Source organism: Trypanosoma cruzi, genomic scaffold, assembly GCF_000209065.1.
Source record: "Trypanosoma cruzi strain CL Brener 1047053516757 genomic scaffold, whole genome shotgun sequence".
NCBI classification, from domain to species: Eukaryota; Euglenozoa; class Kinetoplastea; order Trypanosomatida; family Trypanosomatidae; genus Trypanosoma; species Trypanosoma cruzi.
The window spans coordinates 7,637-24,846 of record NW_001849369.1 but is presented as its reverse complement, the minus strand read 5'-3'; the positions used below and the strand labels follow the sequence as shown (position 1 = coordinate 24,846).

Below are 17,210 nucleotides of genomic sequence, written 5' to 3'. Positions count from 1 at the left end.
ATGCAATGCGGCAATCGACAACCATCTCGAACACGGCGTGCGACAAACATACCAAAAGAAGGCGCAGCAAATGTCCTCCACATCTCAGCAGCGCCAATCATCCAGTAAAAGGCAGGAACGTCAGACAGTACCCACAGACTCACCGAATATGGCGTCAAAAGGCAGCGAGACGCCAGAAGCCGAAAGGCCCGCATTTTCCTCGTGACACTTCCACGAATGAATGCAAATGCCGTGCCCTGCGGCCTCTCGATCCCTTCGGGACAACGTTGCGGCCACATGGCGACGGCTCAATGTGGCTGGCGATCAGATCCAGTCGTCGCTGCAAAACAGTACAGAAAGTAGAGTGGTGAGCCCGCACATTCGCCTCGTCGATGCCTGCCTCCACCGCAGGAGTGAAACTTGTCTTCCCAAGAGCCGCGCTTCTGGTGGCTGAAACACCTGCCCTCACACCGGCGATGACATCTGAAAGCGCCTGTAATTCCTCAACACTGCCCCTCAAAAAAAACCAACGGCACTCAACCCCTGCAGCCACACATCCCTCGTAACCATTTGCAAGCTCGTTGTCCTGCAGAAACGCCTAAAAATAAATAACAAGATGACCGTGCATTGCTGGCAAGGTACAATAGTACGTCGCTTTCATCCTGCAACTGAAGATTATGCCACCTGCGTAACGCGACCACAAGTACGCGGTGCGCCAACACAGAAATGGCGGGCATGTTGCCCCACGACCCTCCCTCCACAGGGGTCCAAGAAGTGCAACAGACCATCCTCTCAACAAAGAAAAAGCCAAATGGAGCTGGCACTGCAGTGTTCGGGCCACACAACAGAAACACACTCAGAGGACAAATGCTCTTGAATGCCCTTCAGAAGGGGCCAGCGGGTTGGCCGTGAAGCCAACAAACACCGGAGAGCCACCTGCTCTGCACGCATCCAGTGGCGCAATTGAGCGCGCAATCTTACAGGGCTCATCAACCACCCTGTTCTCGTCTCCGTCTGTGTGGGCACGACAGTCCTGCCATCATTCTTCGCCCTCACAAAATATTCCACAGGGTCATTTGAACCAGACACCACCACACGACGATATGTCACCGGATAAGTGCTCTCCATACCGCACAAAATAATAAAATGTTCCCCACGTCGAAGCTCGCAGTGAAAACGAGAACAACTATGAGCAACATGAAAGTTGTTTGTGCCCTAATTCATCACAAGACTCTATCCTCCGTTGGTTCAGACCTTTGCCACACGAGGAGGCACAGATGTAACATCACTTACACGCAACAGAATGAAATGCGCAAGAACATTCTCAGAGTCATACAGGACGCAACAGTCACCAGCCCGGTCAGCAGCCATTGTGGGCATATTCTGCAAGACATGATCCACACCCACAGGGAAATTCTTTGTCCAGCTGCACAAATAATTGTTGGGCCAAGCAACGTGGGACCAAAAAGGAAAACACCAGTCGATATTAGGCCTTGGAGCCGCCAGTGAGAGCCACTGATTGGAACAAACACCAAAGCCACCAACGGCCAAAAAGAGCTGCGACAAGGCACTCGTACTTTAATCAAAGGACAGATTCGTCTCGTTCAGGAAGAAGAAATAACAATTAATATTTTTCCTCCTCAAAGAGCCTTCCAGCAATAAAACACCATCATGCGATCCGCCCCTATCGGCACTACTCAGGAGCACAATAACTGTGCAACGCGTAGAGGGCGCTGCAATCAAGCAAATTAGATGCCTCACGGTGGCGGAAAGACACCTCACAGGCCAAGCATCAACCAATCGCGAGCAGCATGCCTCTTCATGGGCTCTTCGTTTTGGTCCCAACCGAGACGGAAAACCTTCGTCGCTCAGCACCAACCCCGCGTTGCATCGTGTCGTCACATAAAACAAGTGAGGATGGCAGAGTGCATCATCGGGGAAATCGTCCTCATATGTGGGGAACGTCATCGCACCCGCCGGAAACAGGTGCGCATGATGTCCCTCCACGTCAGCCGCGCAGCCTGTCAGATGAAGGAAAACTCGGTGAAACGGAAGTCAGCGCACTCACCTTCACCCCAGGCAGTTTTATCAGGACGGTCGAAACATCAAGTCGGGGCCCCACACTTGTTGAGGAATATCGTGACGCTCTGACACGTCCACGTGCATTTCCACACAACGTCCTACTTCTTTTTCCCCCTCTGCATGCGTCCGCATTGTCTCTTAAGCCACATCCAGGACAGATTAGGTGGCATGTGGCACCTAGTCAGCCAGCGCCATTCCATTCCTTAAAGCAGGGAAGCTGGAAGCCTCAAAATCAATGGCCATCAATCAGTGATGCCGTTGGCACAGGACCTCCTCTGGCCAACGCCACACACCTGTTCCGGAGTACATGTTTTCCCATGCCTCGCTGACGCCGCCCTCAGCATCCCCTACAGGTACACCGTGCATTCACTCCCAAAATACAGGTGTGGGCCACACCTCAAGAAAACTGCACAATGCGCCTGCAAACTGCTCGTTGAAAGTTGTCATTGTGTTGAGTGTCAGGGGCAACGCACTCACACGTCGCAGCTCCTCAGAAGATCAAAAAGGTGGCAACCATCATTCAATTGGGATGGGCTTCGCAAACCCCTTGCGACTTTTGTCCGATGGGGTGCTTCAGTGCATATGAAGCCTTGACCGCGGGACGGAATGCCTATGCGCTCTAAAAAAGTAAGCAGAAACTCACGGGAGAAGGATACATAATATAGCGGAAGCAAAATGCCACGAATATAAAAGAACGGTAGAAAAATTATATGGAGGGATATACATATGAAAATAGGCGTTGATCAATGTGTAGATATATCGATATGGGTATGAGCATAAAAACGATACTTTATTCCTATTCATTGATGCATCTGTATAGATATGGATGCATCCATTTTCTCTCCTACAATTTGACAGATTGCTTGGTTTCTTGGTTTATGGAATTGCTATTTTATTGGCCGCATATGTATGTAGATAGGCATTTAGATGTCAGTACTAATATCTATTCAGCGCTGTTGATATATATATATTGTTACTATTCCTCGTGTCTTCTCAAATAAATACGAAGGCCCACACGCCAGCCACCATCGCAGAGCATGTCCGCCCAACGATCGGAGATGTGAAAGAGAGCCCCGGCACCCGAAGTGGGAGCCGCAGCGGAGGCCGTGAAGCACACACCACCGCTACGCACCCGCCCCGGGGGTAGCGCGGTGGCTCGATAATCCGTTGCTTCCAAGAATCAATAAAACAACAAAACACAGAACCAACCAAACATGGACGCCATAAATGAAAAAAGGAGAGGAGGGCAGCCTGCCAGGAGAAAATACGGCCTGCCGCATTTGCGAGGGGCCTCGTGCCCTCTCGCCGCGCGGAGATACTGCTGGGGCAGAGACCTTCCACTTCAAAGTGGAGACACACCAATATTTCCGTGAAGCACGACTTCCCCACTTCTCCAATGTCCGCTCCATGCTTTTTCTGGGTGCCTGCAGAGCCGGGCAGCGGAGTAAATGCCGACCTGCCCCTCCGCACAGTTCCAGTCGGCCGGTTTTCACAATGCCCGGTCGATGCCCGTGGCGTGCCGTGCGGTAGCGGGTCAGTCAGGCATTGCTATGGCACTGACACCCGCATGCTGGACAGCGAAACTAAACTGGTGGGGATCCCATCGGGATTTCGTCGCCGGGCAACGTGCGCCTTCTCGGCGGCCTGACCCCTCGGCCGTCGTGACATCGGCGACAGCGTGACGTTCACCAACGCATGTGTGTGCGTGCCATTTTAGGCACACGGTGCACTGTTTCTCGGTGGCATTCTCCTCCTGTGCAGAGGCGGGGTTTCTGTGTGGGTTTGATGTTCTTCATGCGGAGGTTCGAGCTTTGCAGCACGTGGCTATTTAATCTCCATTTTTAGTGTCATGACTTTCTTTCTGTCGGGTGTTTGTGCCGTGTGTGGGTGGTCAATCCCCCGGCATTGCCCGCCTGCCTGTCGCATCAAGGGCATTTACGAAGTGCTTCCTTCTTCGGTGCCGACCGTGGATCTGTGCTAGAGTGTTCGTGTGCTCGTATGCGGGATGGTGGTCCCGCCTTCGCTTGAGCCCCGAATTCACAGTACGTGCATTCGAACGGAGTGGATGCCGTCAGACCGTCATATTCCTGGCAACACCTTCTAGTTGTCGGGGGAACTCTTGCTTGTGGAAGTGCCAAAGATAAAGTACGATTCCGGCTTGCCTTTCGTACGACGCCGTGCGGAAACTGCATGAGAGTGGCTTCGGCCTGGGCCGTGCACTCTGCGGCGGGGGTGCGATCGGTGTGCCGTCTCTCGCTCTCGTCCTCGCTCAAGCGCTGGGTGGTGGTTCCGGTGGGATTTCTGGCGGTTCCGACTCACCGGGAAAATTAACTTTCCACAGCGCCTGGGAGCGCGTAATGTCATGGGCGTTAACCATGTGCGTCACGACACCAGTGCGACAACTGCAGTGCTTGCCGCACACCGGGCAGTCTGCCGGCCGTCGGATCGTGGCGTAGTGGGGTTCAGCGGGAGAAGGAGGCGTTTCCATGAAAAGTTCTTTGCGTGCCTGCTGTGCGGCATCCGTGCCGCACCAACGGCATTTTCTCGGGATGGCGGGTTGCAGTGGTCGTAGCAGCCATCCGTATTGTGTGCGAAACTCCGGTGCGGAGGCGGTCCAGTGCGGCCTCTTCCCCACGAGTGAGGGCGGCGTCCGTGCGCGTGGGTTCCCAGTCGCATGATACAGTGGAGTGGTGAGCTTCTGGCCTGAGCTGTCGGGCACGAATAATACCTTCGGCCAATGAAAACGATGCCGGTGCTCCATGTGCCTCTGAGCTGTGCGAGGTCGGACGCCTCCTTGGCTTATGCATCACATGCCTCGTTCTTGGGTATGTCGCAGTGGCCAAAGGCAAGCTGCATCCGTGTGTGCGCTACTCGGTGCTGCGGGCGATAAAAAAGGGCTACGTCCACAATGTGAGTCACCAGGTGGTCCAGAACCGTCGACGTGTGCTCGCGTGCTTCCACGATTCGACGAGAAGGCGCATAGGCGCACGCTGCAGTGGAAACAGTCTCGGTGCAGATCGTACTCTCCGTGCTAACACCACACCGCTCTGTGTCTGCTGTGGTGCATGAATTTCGCACAGCCAGAAGGAAATTGGGGAAAAGAAAGAATTCCTCGTGGAGGCATCCCCATACCAGCGTGGCCAATCCGCGACAACATCCCTTGCCTATGGAAGGCGGTGCGTCAACTAAATCAAAGGCAGCGCCGTGAAGAGATGTGCAAATTGCCGGAAGTGGCCGTCACACCTCCTGCACACACAAAATTGCGGGCCGTAACGGGCAACGAATCCCAATGCCGCGTCATCCAAGGCCCCCACGCTCCACGTGCACACCTGAGGGATCCTGCCATGGCAGCGGTGCGCTCGAGGACAAGTGTGGAACGTGACTGGGATGGCCTGGTCCGTCACTTCCACCGCTAAGGAGACACCAATCACCCCGTGCACTCGCCACAACGAAATAAGCCGGAATTACGGCAATGCGTCGTGCCTCTATACATAATCCCGCTCGAAAACTTTCCTGGAAACCCGGAGCCCTGCTCCTACTCTGTCGCCGCTTTGCTTCTGTGGACTGTAACGCTTCCTGCATGTAAACCCGCGGTAAGGCAGAGCTGCAATTCATTACTTCCACTAGGCGGTTCGCTGGATCCTTCCTCCATTGCACAAAACGAGCGTTGGGTTCCTCGTACGCAACTCCATGAAATTACAGTCCGATACAACACAACATCAGCAGTAACAAGAGCGACAACTCAATCCCTTCCACACGGTCGTCGTGGAACGGGAAAAACTCCTGAAAGCACCCGATCAAAATAGAAACAAATCCATAGAAACAACGAAAAACAACACTGTAGGTGCCGTTAACGACGGCTGGCTGTGGTGCGCAGCACAGCCGTGGCGTCGCAAGCACCTAACACTTACTAATTCCACGTGGCGTACGTCACATGGCGGCGTAATCGACCATACGGCTCGCACTGGATGCACGGTCGAACAGGCTCAGTGAGTCTGAGTGGGTGTCACCGGCCATAGGCTGCAATGGCGGTGCTGGTGGTTGGTACGACGACGCAGCGGTGGTGCCTGAGGCGTACGACGATGACGCCATTTCGTGGGGCTTCTGCGTCTCCTCGTCGCTTTCCTCGTCATCGCGCAGCAGCGCTTCCAGCCTTCCACGCAGCGGCTCGCGCAGCTCCTGCCAGTGGCGGTCCTCCACGTACCACACAACGACGCTGTACACAGTGACCGCAAGCACCACAGTGGTCAACAGCAGCACGATCGCCGCGTACGCCCTCGCACCGCCGTCGCTCGGCGAAAGGTGGTTGGCCGCGCTGACCACGCACAGCGCCGCAAGGAGCACAAAGTCCGCCGTGCGCATCACCGTCAGGAAGGCCGAGCGCATCATGTTCGTGAAGGCAACCACGCCCGCACCCGCAAGCAGCACAGCCGCCATGCAGAAGTACTGGACGTGGCAGCCTCCCACGGGCGGGTGCACAGCAGCAATCAGGCACACCACACACAGCACCGACAGCTGGAACACGCACCAGTACACGTGGCTGCCCCTCATGTTCGTCAGCATGCCGCCGTACATCCGCTGCTGCGCCGCGGGGTGCCAATACCCGACGGGGTACAGCAGGCGCTCATGCAGCGGCTTCCTCGAAAACTGCCAGTACCTCGTGAAGCTCGCGCCCGTGTGGCGAGCAATCAAGTAGCACACGCCAGCAGGGAACGCCACACCGTACAGCACGCCAACGACACCAATCACGCGGTGCTGCACGCGGGCGCCAGGCATCGCCAGTGCGAGCACGGAGCCGAAGAAGATGCCGAGGTGCATCGCGTGCGCCACGACGTACGTCAGGCTCGGGAAGCGCATCGCCGCCCACGCACTCGCCGCGTCCACGCCGCGCCACCGCTGGAAGGTGGCCGTCAGACCGTAGTGCACGCACCCGAACACAGCGGCGAGCAGCGCGTTGCCCACCACCATCCACAGCGGGTCAAGGGCAGCAAACACCGACAGGAAGTACGGCGGTGCAACGGTGCTCGCACGCTCCTGCGCCGAGGCGCATGGCGTCCTTGCGAACACGCCGAGCGCCTGCATCTCCAGGACGGAGCCCAGCCCGCCGGTCACCACCACCGCAACAGCCGCCGCACCCGCAACAACGCCGGTGACCGCCGAGAGAGCGCTGGCTGCGGCGGGCAGCGTGTCAAACCTGATCGTGAAGGACCCAAGCAGCACACCCTTGCAGCCGCCAGACACTGCCGCAGCGTCGCAGCGAATGACTATCGTCTCGTCGGCACCAATGAAGTAACCGCGGTGCACGGGCACAGCCAGCTCCAGGACGGTGGACGGATTCGTCGCGTTGCGCACCCACGTCGCGTTGCGCAGCATCGCTCCCCACGGACCGCCAAACCCACTCGGCTGCGCCGTCGACACCGGCACGAAGCTCAGGTGCGTGCCAATCTGCGGGTCACTTGCCCAACGAAACGGCGGCGGCAGCGCCACCATCAGCCGCTTCGGGACGGCGCTCCCACCGCCGCGGATGTCGTTCTGCGTCAGGTTGCCACCAGCCGCCGTCGTCGTCACGGCGAGCGTCGGGCACGCCACGTCGCTCCACCACGGCGTGCTGCTCATCGACGCCGTCGGGGTCCGCGTGGGAAACAGCGTCCCTGTCACCTGCGGGGTCTCCGTCAAACTGTACTGCGTCGGCCCGTACTGCGTCCTGCTCAGACTCGGTGTCGGTGTCCACGTCGGAGTCGGGCTGCGCGTCTCCGTCAGCGTCGCCGTGCGACTCAGCAGCGGCATAGCGAGCGTGCGGTTGCACCCGTCCACGTGCGGCAGGTACACCGGCAGGCAGTCGCGCCCGTACCCGCCCTCAGCACAGCGGCAGCCGCACGACCCCGACATCGCCCTCGTCGCAGCAGCAAAGCATAACACGTCGGCGTCGCAAACGCCACACGCCACGGGACGGAATTCCCCGATGATGCCGGCGGACCTGTAGTGCATCGGCTGCAGCGCCTGCCCGTTCAGCGTCAGGCACCCCACGACAAACTTCCGGCCGGCGCCCCCGAGCGCAACGGTGCCGTCCATCACGACGGGCCCGCTGCCGGCGTTCCCGTGGAGCGTCAGTGTGCTCTGCACGAGCTCCGCACGGCGCGGGTACGACGGCAGCGACAGGAGTCTGCCGCTGATGCTGTTGCCGCGCACCGACAGCCACGACCCGGACACAAACGACGCCGACCCCCGCAGCACCAGCAGCGCGCCATCCGTCAGCACACCGGCGTTGTCGTTCACTACGACGGCGGACGCGTTAGCCACCACACCGCTGTCAAACACCAACCCATGCGCGGCGTACACCTGGCTCCCCGACACGCGCAGCACAGCGCCCCCCGACGCAACCACGCGCGCACTCGCGTACAACGCAACGTCGCCACCGAACACAGCCGCGTCCAGCGCAACGCCGCCACCGACAAGCTCCAGCACAGCGCCGTCCACCACCACCGTCCGCCCACCAGTCATCACAGTCACGAGGGCAACGCCGGACACAACCAGCACGGACCGCACTAGCCGCAGGCCCGACAGCACCAGCACCGGTGCGTACGGCGAGGACTGCGAGCCGGGAAGATACGGAAGCGGCGTCGGCCTCGTGGCAACCAGCAGGGAGTCCGTCACCGTCAGCACAGACCCTGCGGGATACGTGCCGCTCAGCACAAGCGCACCGTTCAGCGCCTCCACATCGCACGCCGACAGCTCCACCGGCCCGCCCTCGTCGCTTCCCGCCGCCACCGCACCGCGCAACCCTCCACCGCCCATCACGTACAGCACGGCGCCGTTCAGCAGCGACACGTTCTGCACAACGATCCGCACGCCGTCTCGCGCCATCCACGGCACGTAGAGCACAGGACTCACGCCGTCCAGCACAACGTGGCGCAGCGTCACCTCGCTCGCACCGGCAGGCACAACGAACACCGACTGCACCGTCACGCCCTCGCGGACAAACACTCTCGACGCAGTGCCCACAGCGGGCGGCAGTGCGGGAGCTCCCACAGGCACGCACGCCTCGCCGTACCCGCCGCTGCCGCACGCGCACACGCACACACCGTTCCTCATGCTCGCAGAGGCCGTCCCGGGCGCGTAGCAGTGCGTGTCCCTGTCGCAGACGTCGCACCCAGCAACGTCGATGCGCCCAGCGTCGCCAAAACCAGCCGCTGCGTACTCCTCCGCCGTCGACAGGACACGTCCACCAGCGTCGTTGCACGCCACCCTCAAATGCGCCCCAGCCGCAAGCGACAGGCTCACCGACAGCATCCGCGGCAGCAGCGCTCGGTTGCGCACAAAGCTCAGCGTGCTCCCAGCAGCGGTCACGGCGCCAGCGGCGTAGAGCATCTCCCTCGAGACGCCGTCGTGCACGTTGTCCTTCACCAGCAGCATCGACCCGCCACCCAGGCTCACCGTCGAATAGAACGCCACCGCGTAGTCCTCCGTCGACGAAAATTCGCTCCGCACAAGCGCCACAGCGGAGCCCGACACGCTCACAGCCCCACGCACAGACACCGCGTGCTTGCACAGCAGGAAGTCGCTGTCAGCAAACGCCACCACGGAGCCGCCACTGGCCGCAACACCGCCCTCCACCGACACGCACAGCCCCAGCGCCGTCTGCACCAACAGCCCGTCCAAGTACAGCGCACCGCGCGACGACAGCGCCACGCCGCCAACAAACAACACGCCAACAGCGTCACGGAACACCGCCGCCACATGCGTGCGCGCGATGGTCAGCACGCTCCCAGTCAGATTCACGCTGTGCAGCACGAGGCACGCGGAGAGGTTGCCAAGGTCGTAGGCGCCGCGATACGCAACACGCTTCTCTGCGATCAGCACCGAGTCCACCACAGTGACGCGCGAGCCCGGCGGAAATCGGTTCGCCACCACCACGCCGCCGCCAGAGCGCGACTCAAGCCCGCTGATCAACACATCGGCGCGCTCGCCAGCAGGCGGGTCGGACCGCCACCCAACAACGTACAGGCTCGCTCCGCCCACAAAAGTGCAGTTCACCAGCGTCACGTTGCGCACGCTCCCTGACATCGACGCCACGCCCACCACGACATCCGCCGCAAAGGTCACACCAACGTAGCACACCACCGACGTTCCGAAACTGACTTTCACCTTCACGTCTACACTCACGCCCCGCACGCACAAGTCGGCGCCGTCGGTGCTCGGCGGCTCGGGAACAGCGACGGGCAGGCACGCATCGCCGTGGCCGCCCTCAGCGCATGTGCAGGTGCAGCCGTCACTCGAGGCCGTCGTCGTGTACGCGGGGAAGCACGACGTCGCAAGGGCGCATGGGTCGCTGCAATTCAGAATGGTGGCATTGTACACGGACGGAATGGCGTAGTTCGCTTCCTCCTCGCCGTTCACAGTGTTGCATGCGGCCACAATAGCTCCGTTTGTGAGATCGCGGGGCCCCGTGGGTATCCATAACGCTGTCGGCGTGAACGTGCCGGAAATGAATTGGTTGCCGGAGACAGACACCGTGGAGTCACGGAGATTCACCGTGGGGCTAAAAACAGCAAAAGCAACCACTGGGGACACGCGGCAAAGGTTGCCGCTCAGCTGCAGCCAGGAGTTGTAGTAAATGTTGAAGGAGTAACCTGAAAAAAACACAACCGAGCTTCCCTGCATGTCATTGCCCTGAAACACAACCGCTGACAGAGACTCCGCACGTAACTCCCAAAGAAATAAGATGACGTACTTCACCGGCATCGTCACAACGTTGCCTCGAATCACCACGGCAGAGTTGTTCAGCACCTTCAGCGACGAAGACTGCCTAGACCCTCCAAGATATATCAGAGTGCCGTTAGCGCCGGCCATATGAAACGTGTTGCCCATCACAGCAAACACGGAGTGCCACGACACGCTCAGCGCAAATCTGACAACGCGAATGGCGCTTGACGATGCCCTCACGCTCTGAAACACATTGCCACTCAGCACCACCGCGGAGTCGTTGCTGATCGCCAGCTCATTCATCGCAACACAAGACGGTCTGCCAATGGCCAAACCCGAACGAAAAATCAGCCTCGTGACCGTGAAGCGGTTCCCGCTGATCGTGATGCTCGTGTGCGGTGGAAACACACCCTCCGGGCTGAGCAGCGCGTCACTAAACGTGTTGCCGGTGACGACGATGTTCAGCGACCCCACAGCGGCGTGCACGCTGCCCAACAGCACCAGCACGGCGCCGTCCCTCCACGTGCATTCATCGAACATGACGTTCGCCACGTCGCCCGTCATCGCCCCGACCAGCACCGTCAGGCTCATGCGGCCCCCGCTGAACGTCACGTTGCGGTAGCACAGCCACGACAGCCCGCTGCCCACAGTCTGCGCCACCTCGGGGTACTCCATGTCGTTGATGCACTCACCAACCGGCGGCGGTGTGGGCGGCACTGGCGGCAGCGGTGGCGGTGGCGGCCCAGCAGGCACAGGCACCGGTACGCACGCATCGCCGTGCCCTCCAGCAGCGCACCGGCACTTGCGGTCGCTGACGGTCGTCGTCAGCGGAGCAAAGCAGTCGCCCTCCTTCGTGCGATCCCCGCATGCGGCAACAGTCGTCGCGTTGGTGATGCCGTGGAGCTCCAGCTCGGCCGCCGTCGTCACCACACGTCCAAGAACCGTCAGACACCCAGCAAAAAACCGGTAGCCGGCGTCAGCCTGCGATAGCAGGGGTCCCGACAACCCCGTCGAGCCCATCGTGCAGCCCGTCAGCGTCACCACACTGCTGCCGTCAATGCTCACAAAAGCGGAGCCACTGTCGTAGAGCATCGCACCCAATCCCACGTCGTTGTCGCGCCAATCCAACCAGCTTGACTGCTCAACGGTCCACAATTTGTTGACGTAAATGGCATAAGATGAAAAGACGCTGTTGCCCACCACGCGCAGCACGCTGTGATCCGACACGCTGAAACGGGAGTGCTGATACAAAAGGCTTGCTCCGAATAACATTGTATTGTTGAGCAGCGCAAAAACGGAGTGGTCACTCACACTGAGCCTGTACACGTAGAACAGGTATTTGTAACCCTCAAAGCTGCAGTACCGCGTGTACAGCGAGCTGCCACCCACCAGCGACAGCGTCCCGATCGAGTACAAACCAAACGCATCGTGCTTCGTTGCATGCGCATTGACGTTGCTGACCAACAGCGAAGAAGCACTCAACACAACGTCGTGCAGCAACAATACGCTACACATGTTGTTCACGTTGTCCGGCAAATTGACCGCGGAGGACTGCACGGCGTCAACCTCCGTGACGGCAATATCGCAGCGCAGCGGGAAGGCAAGTGAAAAAGCAACAAAAGAGGACCGCATCACCGCCTGGCCCACACGGATCAGGACGCCCGCTGACTCGGCCGCCTCAGCACCCCCAACAAACCGCAGAACAGCCCCATCAAGGAATGTGCACCCAGTGAGCGTGATGTTGATTGGGAGATGCAGCGGCATACTGTCAAGAAAAAAGGTCAGAACTGCACCCACGCCGCTGAATGTCACGCCCTCGTAGCAGTGGTGCGTCTTCCACATGTTCAGCGTGAGGTTCGTCAGCGTCTGGTTCACCACGCAGCTCGTGTCGCCGTCGACGGCCCTCTCCGGCAAGGATGGCACAACCGTGTCGGGCACCTCAAAGGGAAGACACGACGCGCCATGCCATCCGTCCTTGCAGCTGCACGAGCACGAGCTGCGGTCCACCGACTCCGTCCCGGGCATGTAGCACGCCGCGTCGTCGTTGCATGTGCCGCACCTGAACACAACCACGTCCTCCGGAAACAAACCGTCGTACGACACCTCCTCATCGCCCTGCAGGTTGCACCCAACCACAAACCGCGCGGGCGGCTTCACGATCGTGTTTGACGGAACCAGATCAGCAAAGGGATAAGTATCTTCCAACTGACGGTTGGACGCAAGCGCCACGATAGTGCCGCTGTCCGACAGTTTAATTTTCTGCCAGGAATACGGAATAGTTAATACTGAGGCTGCACCCACGCTGTTGCCCCCCAAACGCCACTGCGCACCTCCCTCGAGTGTCACCGATCCGTCCAAATACAAAAGAGAGGAATACAAACCCTTCGTTCGGCCAACAAAGATGCAGTCCGCCACTCTCAGCAGTCCAGCGGAGCTCACGGAAGTATCACCAAAAACATAAACACCATTAGCCGCGCTCATCGTGTTTTTCTCCACGTCAAAGTAGCCGCCGTTCTTCACAACAGCGTAAACGCAAACAGATGATTCCAAACCGATACCCCCCTCCGTTGCCCTCAGCGTATTTCCCTTCACAATAATCCCGCCACCATCAAGAACAGCAGCTTCGGAAAAATAGACCGCGTAACTACTTCCTTCGATGAAATTGTCAAGCAGCAGCAGCGTAAAATTCGCACTGAAGTAAAAATCCAAAAATGCAATGGCGTGACTCGACGTCGACAGAAGCGTACTGCCCGCCACCAGTATCAGGGAGCTCACGCCAAAATCACCCCTGAACTCCAACTCACCAGAATCCAACATCGAGGATGTCACGTTCATGTGCACGCGCGCACCACTCCCCTTGATCAACAGGCCCATGAGAACGCACTGCAGCAGCGTGATGTTGAGTGTCTGTTGTGGCGCGTCAAAGCTCCACAAGTCAAGCACAATCGCGGCGGTGAAGGTCACGTTGACGAAGCACAGACCACGCACACCGGGATCAGGATAGTCCACGGAGCTGATGCTGCCACCGTGCACGCAGCGGACCTCCGTGTCCTTCGCGTCGGGGAGCGGGAGCGGCCCAAGGCCGTCCGGAACCGCAGCTGGCAGACAAGTGCCACCGTATCCGCCAGCAGCGCACACGCACTCACAGCCGCGGATGCTGCTCGTCCTCGCCGCAAAGCACACAGCGTCCACCGTGCACGCACCACAGTCCAGCACCGTCACGGGTGCCTCAATGTTGAGGTCGACTCCGTAATCCGTCACAGGTGAGCCCCTTGCCTCGTTGCACACGCCGTAGATGGTCGGGCGCACGTCGGATGGTGGTGACCACTTGCTTGTCATACAAGTAAAGGACAAGAACGAGCCGTGCGTGAACTCGTTATGTACTATCGACCACACACTCTGATCGCGGAACGCAACGCCGTTTTCGTCGGCCACGTACACAACGTAGGCGGTGCGGAACTCGTTGTTGCGGTGCACCAGCCAGCTGCCGTCAGTCACAGTCAGCGTGTTTGCCATGAGCATGGCGAAGCCGAGACGAAACGTGCTGGACACAACCTGCAGCACGCTGCCGCCAGCCACCACAACGTCCCCAAACACACACGCGCCCCCGTAGTACTCGGTGCTCGGCGCACTCCACGAGCTGTTCTGTATGGAGAACACGGAGCCGCCGCTGACACGCAGGTCCGACGCAAGGGCGTACATCACGTGCGCCTGCGACATGACAGCGCAGTTGTCCATGTAGAAGACGCTGGACAGGTTGGCGACAAGGCCGTGCTCCACGAGGATCGCAGCGCACAATTCCCCGCCACACACCAGCGTCGAACGCGTCATGACAAACCGCGTCGACAGCAGACGGACGCCGTCCAGGACAAGCGCGGGGCCGTACCGAAATCCCGCATGGCCACGGGTCGTCGGCACGTACTGCGACCCGCCAACCGTCGCGCGCAGCGTTGAGTTCGCCAGCAGCACACGCGAGTTCAGCGGCATCGCGCCATGCAGCACAATCGTGCCCTCCAGCGACGTCACATTCGTCATGTTGACGAGGGCGTGGGGCAGCAGGCGCGCCGTGCTCTCGCTGAGGCCTCCAATCCGCAGCTGCGACCCGCCCGCAAACACGCAGTGGCGCAGCGTCACGTTCAGCGCGTCAGCGAACGCGTCCATCGAGCGCAGGTCCACCGCCACAGTGATCGGTCCGCTGAACACCACCGAGTCGAAGCACGCCGTCGCACGCCCGCCGCCAACCGTCACCGACTCCGTCAGCGTCACGCCACTCACGCAGCCCTGCGCACCACCACCGGCCCTCGCAACCGGCACGTCGAAAGGCAGGCACGCGTCGCCCACGCCGCCGGCACGGCAGCCGCACACGCAGTCGGAGAACGACGCCGTCAGCGCATCGAAGCACGCCAGAGCGGCCGCACAGCCGTCGCACGGCACCACGCTCACGGACGACAGACCGGCAGAGCGGTAGTCGCCGCTGCTCCGCAGCACCCGGCCGCCGGCACGGTTGCACTGCACCGACACGACGCCGCTCGCGATCGTCAGCCCGGAGACAAGCGTAGCGCCAGTGGCAGCGCAGCGCGCAATCGACACGGTGCCGCCGCTCAGCGTCACACCCAACAACGACGCCACAGACGACGCCTCGCCCACCGCCCACACGTCGTGCATGTCCAGCCACCCGCCGGCACCGACCGTCCCACCGTCGCAGCACACCAGCGACGACGCAACAGACCCCTCGACGCCCACGAAGCGCAGCACCGAATCAAGCACCTCGAGGCGCTCGCCAAGCACAATGCCGCCGCCGCTGCTCACAACCGACGCGTTCGTCACGGAGAACACCGAGAGGCTCTGCAGACTGAGAATCGACGAGGACGCCACATTCATCGCGGACGCGGTCGGACCGCCCAACGCCTCCAGCGACACGCCGTCAAACACCACCGCGCTCGACAGCAGGTCCACGCCGCCGCCAACGTACACCGCCGACCCGCCCGCATGCAACGACCTCAGCACAGTGTTGCTCACACGCAGCTGCGACTGCAACAGCGAGGTCGCGTACAGCACAAGCGGCGACGCCACCGCGTCCGTCAGTCCGCTCAGCTGCGAGTAGCGCATCGGCCCCGCCGTCACAATCGTCGAGTCACGGACCGTCACGTTCGTGTGTGCCGGCAGGTTGTGCACAAACACAAGCGAGCAGTAGCCGCCGGACAGCCCGCTCACGCTCACCTCCAGGCTCCGGTCACTCGCCGGCTCGCCGCTGTAGCCCCGCACGTAGATCTGCGCACCGCCGTCGCACACACAATCCCTCAATTCGATGCGCAGCGCACCGGGAAGCATCGCCGGCACGTCGAACACAACAGCCACGCCGTTCGTGATGGACACGCCGTCCATCAGCACCGTGTCCACGGCGCGGCCAACCGTGATGGCTCTGTCCACCGTGCCGCCCCGCAGTCGCAACACCACCGCATGCGCCGCGGGCACCCACGCCGTCGCCGCAACCAGCGCCAACGCCACAAGCAGCGCCGCACGCACAGTCGCAATGGCCCTGCGCCGCACACGGTGCCGGCTGCGCGGACACGCACCTTCCGCAGACCGCATCCACCGACACAAACAGGCACCAACAGGGCTGTCGTGGCGTGTCGCACTCGCACCGTCAACCGTAACTCCTGTCTAACAAATCCCCTTTCTTCAGATGGCGAATACAGATACACAATTCCGATAAATCGCTATCCCACTAATTCTGCTATTCCTAATACAGCAATTAATAATTAACACCTTGAAACGATAGTTGTGCTGGTGAAGCCAAAGTAACTCTAAATGCTCGGTCAGAGGAGAAGGAAAAAGTAGGAACAACAGCAAATAAACACAGTGGCACGCAGAAGCATCCGGCCACAGCCCGACCGCCAACATACAGACAAGAAGACGCGCAGATGCAATCACAACAGTGACATCATCGCCCTCCCTCATCGAACAGCACCGCACTAAATCACGCCGTGGATACTTTGTGAACTAGCGGCAATGGGGCAGCGTACACGGAACGGCATCAAAATTCCATCCTATAATTGCTAAAATTTATGTTTCTCGTACTTGTTGGCAACAACACTAAAAAGACCACAGAAGAAAAAGCTTCCATCCTTCCTCAAAATCAAAAACACAAGAAAAAACCTCTCTACCCTCTCCCTTTCCACGGCCTGAGTGCCGCAAGAGGCTGTCAATAAAAACACGTGTGTGGAGGCCCCAAATGTGCGGGCGGGGTCGGCATCCACCCACACACCCGCGCTCCCTCCACTCTCCCCCACACGGGGGCGGTGCCATGCGGGAAAGAAGTCCGCCACACGACGCATGCAAAAAGCACTCGGTGAAGCAACACCACCCATGTCGCACCACAACAAAGAGCCATGCGCTCAGCACAGACCCACGGCCGCAACGAGAGGAACGGGACGCACCCAAGT

At 60.0% G+C, this 17,210-nt stretch overlaps 1 protein-coding gene and 1 pseudogene across 1 annotated transcript, besides 2 other annotated features; both read right to left on the bottom strand.

The window, feature by feature from the left end:
* Window positions 1–17,210: part of a sequence feature (areas not merged during assembly with more than two copies in the genome that could not be assigned to a particular haplotype) that runs on past both edges of the window.
* Tc00.1047053508283.25 lies at window positions 578–2,719 on the bottom strand (annotated as a pseudogene).
* Tc00.1047053508283.10 (dispersed gene family protein 1 (DGF-1), putative) lies at window positions 5,992–16,356 on the bottom strand (the record flags this gene model as incomplete). The annotated part of the gene is made up of 1 exon (XM_808574.1): window positions 5,992–16,356. The coding sequence occupies one exon, from the start codon at window positions 16,354–16,356 to the stop codon at window positions 5,992–5,994; it is 10,365 nt and encodes a 3,454-aa protein (XP_813667.1).
* Window positions 11,461–11,506: a microsatellite.